Here is an 11,290-nt window from a genome sequence, read left to right on the forward strand (position 1 = left end):
GGGGGGGGGGGCTATAGCCCCCCAGCCCCCACCTCTGGCGACAACCCTGGTACAACACAGAGTAACATTGTATTACTCCAGTAGTTTGAAATAAGTCCCACTCTCTGATAACAGCCTCAAATAACCATTGCACAGATGCCTCCAAAAATTGGAGCTGCGGCACTTACAGTAATAATAGCATTCTCGCTCTAATTAAAGACCCTTCCAATTAAAGACTATTTTTTTTTCTGTAGTGCCATATTAACAAATGTCTTTTATCTTTATTATTCTAATTAGGAACCAAAGCTGTTAAGGACCATGAAAAACCCGGACCCGGACCATGAAAGACCCGGACCCAGACCATGAGAAACCCGGTCTCAAAAGTGGTCCTGTATTGCTATAGAGTACCACAGTCGTCACGACGCCAGGTGGCGCTCTCTGTTGTCAACAGACGTTTGTTACGTTCATTACGTCTGAATGACTTCATAGGCTTTCTGGAATAGCCATTTTAAAACCTAATATTTTACCATTAAAGTGAAGTGAAGAAAATGGTGTCCAGTTGAACGCTTTTTGCAACGATAGCAACGGAGTAGTATCACATGGTATCATGACGAAACACTGTAGTACTCTATGTAATGATGTAGTATTATTAGTTGTGGTAGCACTAAACTAGTAGCAGCAGCAGTAGCAACAACAGCAGTAGTAGTACTGTAGCAGTAGTCCAATCCAATTATTTCAGAGAACCCGAATTCAGTCTTCACATGCGCAAATACATAACATCATGCGACGTCATTATGTCTACTGGTCCCAGGTCTTACCACTGTCTGAATTACAAAGCTCTATTGTAATTACAGTGTACAATGCTCATTTTCACAACTCTTCTCCATTTTTGTTGTCCCACATTCAATAAAAAAACATTCCTACAAATTAGCTCCAACATGGTGACAGTACTATCATTTCTGGCAATCATTCAACAGAGACTTAACAAGATTTCTACTTCTTTTAATGACAAATGGCATACAAGTTGTAGTAACATGGGTGGGGTTTGCTTCACATATAAAATTGGGCATATGTTATATAAGAGGAAAGCTTTGAGAAGATAAGTAGTGTTATAACAGATTTACTAACAGTAATGTGGCTGGGATTTGGACAATACACTGTGCCAGTTATGAATTATTTTTAAGAACATTCTGTGTAAAATAAAATTTATGAATAAGGAAAATTTAAATTCAGTGCCCACACTGACAGGCAAGTAGGATAAGATAAACTTATTGTCATAGTCACAAGGTGACTTAATGTACAAGAAGCCAGCACATTTAATTTAAAATATAAAAGGCAGCTTAAAATTGACTCCTAGTATTCTTATGGTATGCTGTGCACATCTCTACTAGTATGTTTTACAAGACATGCCTTTTTAAAAGTTTATATTCTCAAAAGAACCCTATGTCATGCTGTATAATGCATACACTGAAGTAGTAATCCATCTTACCATTCAAATATTTATTTTTTTCAAAAGCAAATAAATTGATTTGAAACAAATATTTATGTTCTACAGTACATATTTATGCAAGAATTTTGTACTTCACAATTTGATTAAGTATATAATTATAGTAATAATAATCAGCTAAAGAAAGTATTTACAATAATTTACAAAATGTTAAAATTGATATTTAAAATAGAACTATAATCTATCTTCTCGTACTTTTGCACTCATTCGTTCCATGTAAGCCCGTCTCATCGGATGGGCTTTGTCTACTACTGGCCTTGCGAGGGCCTCTTTTAGTTTTGCTTGATAGTTAGCCTCTGCCTCGATTCCCTTAAGGTAATGTCTATAGTCTTCATCCTTCTCTATCTCTCTCTGACAATTGATGTATTCAGCTTGATCTAGGAGGTCTTGTTGGTATTTTAGATTCTGGTGACGGATGTTGGCAATGTGCTCTTTTTCCAGACGTTTGTGCTCTGCCATCGCAGCTTGCATGGATTCACGTTCAGCCTGCGCAGCCTTTTGGGCTTCAGAATTTGCAGCCACTAAATTAAAAAAAAAAAAATCACAATTTAAAAATAATCTACGGAGAATAATAATGCCTTGCTCCAATTAGACAGGCTAGACTTCCTGACATAAAGGTGATTTCAAATTCATCCATTTATCATTTCAACCGTATAACGTAAGTAGCATAATCAGACTTCTCAAGTGTGTAAAATGCATTTCCGTAACTATGTCTTTAAAAATTATGTTGCACCTAATACGGTAATTTGCCTTGAGTGCAAGATATAAGTAGCTCAAATTGCTGGAATCTGCGGAATTTTAATCAAACTGGGCAGGATCTTTTTATATTTCTGAATTGCACTGTTTTTGCCTATCGGATCAATTAACACTAATTTCATTATTACCATATTGTTAAAATGACAATAAAGGAGTATCGTATTGTATCGTATAAAGATTTATGGGTCACTTTTCATGACGATTGGGCTGACTTTCAAATTGGGTCTGATCGTCCTGAAAATGGGCCTAATATCCTGGGCCCGATTGTCTGTAATTCAATGTGAAATTTCAAACAAATTGGACAAGATGAAAATTTACGGGCCACTTTTTCTTAGTTTTCACAATAATTTATTTATGGGTTTAGGCCTATGATAAATTCTTTAGTATTTTTGTTTATTTCTATACTTCACTAATTAGGAAAAATATCTGTAGAAGATAGGCCTAACTACGGAAGTTCTGTAGTACTTGAGAGGTCTGCATAAAAATGAAACAACCATTACAGTACTATTGTATAAAAAGAACTACATCAGAACAAAGGGTGGAATCACATAAGCTGCTCGACCTGAATCTCCTTTAGTCAGATGTCTCAAACAGATATTTCATTTGAATAATTTTTTTTATCGTAAGTAATATAAATAATAATAGAATGAATAGACGTGTAATAAGGTAATGTATCCCACTTACATCGTTCTTGGACTTGCTGGTGTCTAACCTTAAGCACATTTTCCATCAGTTGTTTACGTGCAACTCTTTCTTTGGCCCATTGGTCGAGTCTTTTCTGCCACTGTTTACGGACTTCTTCATCAATCATTTGATCAATCTCTTTTTCTCTTCTTGCTTCCTCTGCCATCTGTTGCTGAAGGTAATCTCTGTATACTCTGTCTTCCTCTCTTAATTCACGCTAAAAAGTAATTTTTATTGAGTTTTTCACATATTTTGTTTACTTGTTTTTGATATTATTTAATTAAATGGGTAAATAGTTTCATCTGGTTTCAAATAGCAATAAATATGTTTAATTCCTTGTGATAAACCAAATATTACTCACTGTTTTTTGTTGTTGACAGTTTCAGAAGCCTGTCTTATAGCCAGGCGAAACTGTCAACAACAAAAAAAAGTGAGTAATATTTGGTTTATCACAAGGAATTATACATATTTATTATTTAATTAGAATGTCAATTCATGGTATGTAGTGAAAGAGTTTTAGTCTTTTAATTTCTTAGTAGAGAAATGTAGATGTAATTTTTAATTACATACAATTTAATTAGCATAACTGATGGTTACAATGTTACATCAGCAATACCAGCACATTTTTTACACTAATAATTAATTAGTTTTATTTCAATTTTTTACTTATCTATCTCAAAAATCAGTTCTAGTAAAAAAACCTATGCATGTAAGACAGAGGAATTCTAAGAAGTAAAATAAATGAGTATAGAATCAGTAATTAGAGATAGATAAACAATTTATTCTTTCATTTATTTGATCATATAAACACTAAACAAGTTCTCGTAATCCTGAAAGCTCCAATGAGGGCAGTATAATAGAGGCAGTAGAGTACATTGGCCCTAACAGCCGCCCATACAAAAAAGATCTATTAAATAATCAGCCGAGTGTTTCGGGAGCTAACTCATCGGAGCTAAAAAGCACAATTATAACAAAATACAACAAAACAATGATCAGGTACAGCTAAAGCAAACCAATTACTATAACTCAAGAGTCAGCTACCCCAAAACATGAAAAACGCAATAAAAATTCTAAACACCAAGAACAAAATAACAAAAACAACGAAATTGGAAATTAAATTGTACATTAAATAGCAATGATATTGACAGCTTGAATGTGCATACGTTTGTGGGGCATGCATATATTTCTGGCCTTATTTTAATTAGTTAGTTGTAAATTGTAAGTTCCATTCCATTAAAAGTATTGCAGAAGCAATTTATCCAAGTGTAAATTCCTACCACTAGAGGGCACTATTTCAACTCACTTTTCTCTGAGCAACTTCAAGTGCTTCATTGCGAGTGTCCTCCAGGAGTTTCTCAAGGATCTTCATATCAAGCGCTAATTCTTCTTGCAATTCTCGTGCTTTCTTCTTCATCTTTAGTTTGATGGACGTACTGAGTACTTGCCTAGTTTCCGCTTGGCGTCTACGCTTCTCACGAAGAGCTTCTTCTTCTTCCAGTCTGCGGAGTTCTCTTTCTTCAGTCTACAGAATAAAATCAAAGGTAAGTATTATGTCATCCTCATTTGGTTGTGGTATCATCATTTACATTACCGTATTATTCACAGACCATCTATGTGACCATCTAGTTGTTTTATTCACTTGTTAATGTACAAAACTACACTTTTCTGAGATCCCTTCTGCCCCCAAAGGAGTATAACGATAATTTTTGTCATTTCAAGAACATTATTTTATAATTTTAGCTGATTATTTAGGGGTTTTTACACCATGCAATGAATATTTGAATTCTCTAAAAAAAAAACACAAAATGCCAAATAATATATTGTTGTATGATCAAGGTACTGATAATACAAAGTCGCTATAATTGAGTATAGAAAATCAATTTACGAATTGCCCTGCAGGCCCTCAGCTAATTTTTCATTGCATGCACTAATTGATTATTTGTGCAATTTTGCTTATCTATTATGGTACTGTATATTAATTGCTTGATATTATATTCTATAAAAATTGGTAGTTACATATATAAATTATCATCATCATCATTATTATCATCTTGCAAAAGTTACATACCAAAAGTCTTCCTTCTTCCTCCTTCAATCTTTTTTCCTCTTCTTTCTGCGCCTCAAGAGCAGCCTTTTGTTTCTGTAGTGTTTCCACCATATCCCTATTTCTTTCATGTTGTTCTTGAGACTCCTTCTCCTCTCGTGCTGCCTTGGACAAGCGGTCTTGTTCCCAGAGGTCTGCATACATCTTATCTTCTTCAAGCTTCTGCATGTGCATCTCGTCTTTCATGCGAAGTTGTGCAAAACGTTCTGTGCATACCTCATCCATGTGACGTCTTGAGAGTGTTGCTCTAAGCTCTTCACATTCCTCCCTGAAAATTTATGGAAAATGGTTTAAAAAATTAGTAAAGAATGTTTTGGGTTTAGAGACAATACTCTAAATGACTAACAACTTATGAGATTGTATGTGGAAACTTAGAAATTTATTAAGAACAAATCAATTTAATTGAGGTTATTATACCTCCATCTTTGATCTAGCTTCTCAGCTACAACTTGAAGTCTTTCAGTTTCCCTCTTTTCCTTTAGAAACTTTGCTCTTGTTCTCATCTTGGCTTGACGTTCCAATATTGTTTCCTGGCTGGCCTCCATTTCAGCAATGTACTGCCGTTCCTCAGTAGCTAGTAGTTCTCTTAATCTATGGTAAACAGGATGAAATAGTAAACATACAAAGCTGATACAGTACTTGCAATTACTGGTCAAGAAGCAAATGTATATTGGCAAGAGGAGGAGAGAAACATAACTTCGAAATTTAATTATTTTTTTCAGGTTGTAAATCTATTTGTGGCAAAGACAAGCCAAACCAGTCACTTGTCGCAAATCGTGTTTCAGAGAAAATGGCCAAAACATGCTAAAACGTCAAATTTTTAAAAATCTATTTTATTGCACTAAACTAACCTTTATATATCTACACACCATCCTATGCTGTTATTTTCCCCCTTTTCAATGTTAAAACAACACTTTTTAAGGATTTAAAGATAGTTTCTGCATGAGAAAAATCATAAACTTTGAAGGCTGATTTCTCATATATTATTCTTTAAACAGCTGTGTGGTTAAATGCTTGTAACTTCATGAAATGTCCGATTTGAATGATTATTTTACCATTTTATAGCTATTATTTTACTCTCTAACACTGTATTAATAACTCAAGATCGGTTTTTGCGACGAGTGACTGATTTGGCTTGTCTTTGCCACATTTGCAATTTCCATAAAAAATAATGTATTTTCTAAAATTTGAATACTTCATCTCCTTTTGTTAAGTTACCACCTTCATCTTGTTGAAAACATTGCAATAGAAACAAATGTATTTCAGCCCTCCAGCATACAAGTGAGAAACCATAGGAAATATTTACTGTGCTCTTCCACCATAGGAGGAATAAAAAATATAGGTTTCTTTATCACAATCATAAATGAATAGATGTTAACTTTAATGCAGTTAGTCTTACCTTTCCCTTCTGTCTTCTAATTTAAACTCTTGCTGTTGAAGTAGATTGTTCACCCGGCCCTTCACTGTGTTTTTTTGAATTCGTACGTCCGTAATCTTCTCCCAGTCATTTTTCATGTCACACAGCTTGTTATACCTGGTGATGGACTCTGCCTCCTCCCTTAAATCATCTTTACGTCTTCTTTCAAGAATTAGGTGATCTGGAGGGCGTTTGCTGGGGAATTTTGCTCTCTGAGAAGAATAATTATATCTTAGAAAATCATTTTCAAATAACCAGTGACATTGGTGACATTATGGCATGTCTAGCCTAGACAGTAAAGCTCCTTTATGGAAGGAAGAAAATGGAAGTAAATGCAATTGACAGATTTTTGTTGTCCAAACAGTTTTGCATGGAGGATATATTCCCTGTACAGGCCATATATTATATTAGTCTGTCTCTGATATTTTATTCATTTTTAATAATAAAAAATTAATAATTCGTTATTGTCCTCATTCAACTTAGAAATTAGAAATGTGGACTATGCCTCCGGGGGTCCTGTTGTGGCACAGTGCAGCTATAACCTGTATTTTTTTAGTTTTGTTCATTAATCAAATGATAGATAAATATCTTATCTCTTATTATATAATATTTTTTTATTCATTATGTGTGCAATTAATTGAGTATACAACCACAAAAATTGTATGTTATTTTCGCTCTTCAGGCCCAGTAAACTCTTTGGTGCAAACGCTAGAAAAGAAGTTAAACAATATGATGGTAAGCGGGTTGGTCCGCACTAGTCTATTTTTTACCTTGTTTTGTTATGGTTGTGTGCTTGCTTAATGCCACGACGAAATACAAGAGCAATCATTTCAAAGAAATTATTGACCCCTTTATTTTCATGTAACTCACCGTACACCACTTAAAATGAGTGGTGCAAGAGGCTGGCAGGCCAGTAGTGGCCTTCTGGTAGCCTCTGTTGTCTTCTCAAACTGTCGTTTAAATTCTGATACTGTACTAGCTCAATTTCAACCGTACTGGCAGGGAGAGCATTCCATGTATTAATAATCCGTTAAGTAAAAAAATACTTTCGGTAATTTAATCGAACATATTTCTTTTTCAGTTTGTGTTCATGACCCCTAGTGGTGCTAAATTCTGATTTACTAAAAAATAATTCACTATCAATATTTACTTTATTTGTTAAAATTTTATGTTTCAATCATATCCCATCTAAGTTGCCTATCTTCCAATGATGTCATTTTAAAAGCACTTAATCTTTCCTCATAAGTCTTGCCACGCAAACTAGGTGGTAATCTGGTTGCACGTCTCTGAATTTTTCTAATAAAATAATATCTTTTTTAAAATATGGAGACCATGCCTGAATTGCAAATTCGAGGTGGGGTCGTACTAAACCAATAAATCAGTCTTGTGTTTCATTTTAGGTCCAAACCTTAGCCACCAAAAATGATGCATGCTGTGTGTGGCCTAGGCCTGATAAATGCATTATCATGTGTTTTGAAAAAAACATGTCCACAAAAGCTCAAAACGAATCATTCTGTCAGTGATACTGCAAAAGATTTTTCAAGTGTGGGAGAAGCATAGGCCTAGGCCTACATGGTTCCGGGTCGTTTCGGCCCTGGGCCGAAACAACCCGGGCTAGAAGTGGTCGCGCCCTATTGTTTGTAAGCATTTCGATTGCAATTAACAGCCGCGGTATCATGGAGCGCCAAGTACTAACACGGTCTATTTGGGTTCTGTATTTTTAAAGAGCTTTTTTTTGTGCATTTTAGTATGATTTATTGTCTTTTTTACGAACCTTGACTATACATAATACTTTTTCTTTTTTTGGATTTTTCAGTATGATTATTATTTAAGTTTTACAATTGTTATTGTTTCAGAAATTTTAATTAGTATGAGTATAATTTTACAGTATGTGGTTATTCAAAAACAATGTTCTTTTTCCTTGCAGTTCCCAGTAGTGAAAAGTCAAGTGTACAAGACAGTAGAATTATATTATCAATTTCTAAATGATCCTTGAAAATAAAGGCTTTTGTGTTTTGTTGTGTTATTTTAATTGTTAAAACAAATATATCTGAATTTCATGTTTGTTTTCGCAGCTATTAATTTCTTTTATCAACAAACATATGAGACATTCTAAAAAAAAAAAATCTTTTCAGAACTAGGCCTATCTACGTTGTACCGTCAACTACTTCAACATGCAAACCTTCAAACAATATTTCATCATTATCGTCATCATTTTAGAATTTACAAAGACAACAGTACGTCATCCTAATCCAAATCGCAAATATGGGTCCACCGGGGGCGGATCCAGATATGTCAAATGGAGATCGAGCCTACACAGCGCTGGGGGCGTCCTCAGTCCCATCACCCTTTGAGGAAGTTAAAATAGGGGAAAAAATTTATCGCCCAAAATGCCTCAGAGGTTACATTCGAGCGTCTGTCTATAAAACAAATATTTCGCGGACCTCCCCTTAGTGCGGTGTTATTTCGATCGGCCCCATTTTCGGTTCCCCTGTGGACATTTTTGGATCCGCTCCTGCTGGCAGGGGCCCTGTCCATATACGGTAAATGAAATATTAAAGCTTAAACAAAGTTGAATATTTTTTTTTTTTTTTTTATCGGAACCATAGACGAGAGGTGAACACACGTGTACACATTCACTGCCATGGCATGTGTTTGCACCTAAAAATAGCCAGTCTAATTTTATTATCTGACCTACTTCACTCTTTGCAGTAGTGCGCCCACACATTCCTGAAGGCGGTGTACAAAGGATGTCTGCTACACACTAAAGAGTACAGTGGAAACCTGTTTGTGTAGACGTTACTTTCCAATTTTTATAGATAGTTTCCATGCAACAATAGGTATTGTGAGTGAAATTTCCGGCTTACTTAATATCAAAAGAAGCCTGAAACAGCCACTAACATTGTAGGCTTATAAATTTTATTTAAACTACATTTGACTATTTCAATTTATTCGTGTATTTTATAAACATGCCTAATCAAAATATGTATCGATAATGGAAATACAACAAACAAGAAGATACAAACCATGTGTCTGCTTCACCTCAACATAATTGTTGAAAATGTTTCTTTTCTCAAATTATTTCTTTAGTTAATTTCTACGCAATGAGTGATTTTGTCGGCCTTGTGAATACAATAATATATTTGCTTTATTTTCATTATCACATTATTCCGTATACTTTAATTTATTTATATAGGCCTGTATTGTTATAAATAGAACATTTGGTAATGTAAATGGAGATGCAACAAACAAACAAACAAACAAAAAATTATGACAAACTAATCTGCTAAATTAACTATAAGCCTACTTATTTTATAAATCTAAATTTTATTGAAGCATTTATAAATATGATCCAAATATATATCGTATGGAAACGATAAAAAGAAACGTGTCTCCAAACCAATCAACTTAACATTTGCGTTGTAAAAAGAGGTAAGGTAACTCCATTTGATACTGCAATGAACTCTTTATTAATACTGTATCTGATAATGTTGCAGTAATATAGCCTAAGTTTCATGTTTAACAAACGGTATGTTGCTTAGCCAACTTGTTCCATCAAATTATTATTTGTTGCCACACCTTCGGCACTCCATACACCGCGGCCGTAATGCATGACAAAAATACAAAATTGGGGCCGAATCGACCCAGGCCAAATCGACTCAGGGCCGAAACGACTCTACGCCGGCCTACATTACTTCCCTCCAATCCAAGGGAGAAACAATCATACCCTACCTACGGGCAGCAGAAGACGCATTACAAATTTATCCAAGGGGAACCGATTTTAGCCTCTAAAAGCGACCCGGTGGACAGATTTTAGCGGCCAAACAAAAGTTTGGCGTCCAAAATCTGTCCACCGGACATATTTTGGCCTGGACCAATTTTGGCGTGGCCTAGCCTATACGGACATAGGCTAGGTCTAAATTAATAAAATGATGAAATTAATTCCACCACCACTGGCCTAGCTAGGCCCTAGCTAGGAGGAGGCCTAGTGTAGGCCTAGATTAGAACTGGGCTAGGCCTAGGGCCTAGGCTAGGCCTAGTTATGCAAGCCTACTACTACTACTAGGCCTAGACTGAGACTCTAGAGGCCTAGCCAACACAGCTAACTGTGGGCTATGCCTTGGCTAGCTCCAATGGTTATCATAATTCATCACAATCGTCACGCCGAGTATTCTTTACAGACTAAGCCTAGAGACTACACCACTAGGCATAGGCCAGAGTAGTAGTAGTAGGAGGCCTAGCCTAGGTGAATAGGGCCGATGGCGATACTTACGATGGCAACTGAGTGTGGTGTTGGGCCTGTGAACTCTCGAGTTTTTCTGGGTTTTTGAGTAGCTAACATGGTTGATATTCTCCACGTAAATGACAACGAATATCAACTCAAAAGAATGTTCTTTCGATATGACAATATAACAGATAGTTTACGTGTACAAGAATTCTACAAAGGCCTTAATCAACAAACAGGCTTCAACAACCTAGACTGTTGCCAACACCTCTGGCGATCAATACAGCAGTGCGTTTAAGTGACGTCATGTTGCTAGGCTGTAAAGTGCAATAGCGCCCCCACTACTTTAATACACTTTTGAAAAGATCACATTTTTGTAACATAAATTAGGTACATAACAGACTGACTGGTACTTTCTTACATTTTTGTTTTTCGAGAATAATAGGCCTAATGAAAGAAAAATAATATACATACATACATATATATATATATATATATATATATTAATATATATATATATATGGTATATATATATATATTATATATGTATGTATGTATGGATATATATATCCATACATACATACATAATACATATATATATATATATATATATATATA

At 35.1% G+C, this 11,290-nt stretch overlaps 1 protein-coding gene across 1 annotated transcript; it reads right to left on the minus strand.

Moving 5' to 3' along the window:
• Positions 1-960: 960 nt before the first annotated feature.
• Positions 961-10,962, minus strand: LOC117119828 (cilia- and flagella-associated protein 53-like). The gene is made up of 7 exons (XM_033264776.1): positions 10,721-10,962; positions 6,430-6,659; positions 5,448-5,621; positions 4,995-5,298; positions 4,230-4,448; positions 2,927-3,143; positions 961-2,007 (listed from the first exon to the last, which is right to left on the minus strand). The coding sequence occupies exons 1-7, from the start codon at positions 10,787-10,789 to the stop codon at positions 1,661-1,663; spliced, it is 1,560 nt and encodes a 519-aa protein (XP_033120667.1). The 5' UTR covers positions 10,790-10,962; the 3' UTR covers positions 961-1,660.
• Positions 10,963-11,290: the final 328 nt, after the last annotated feature.

This window comes from Anneissia japonica, unplaced genomic scaffold (assembly GCF_011630105.1).
Source record: "Anneissia japonica isolate Jap-2015-1 unplaced genomic scaffold, ASM1163010v1 scaffold724_len3256291_cov202, whole genome shotgun sequence".
NCBI classification, from domain to species: domain Eukaryota; kingdom Metazoa; phylum Echinodermata; class Crinoidea; order Comatulida; family Comatulidae; genus Anneissia; species Anneissia japonica.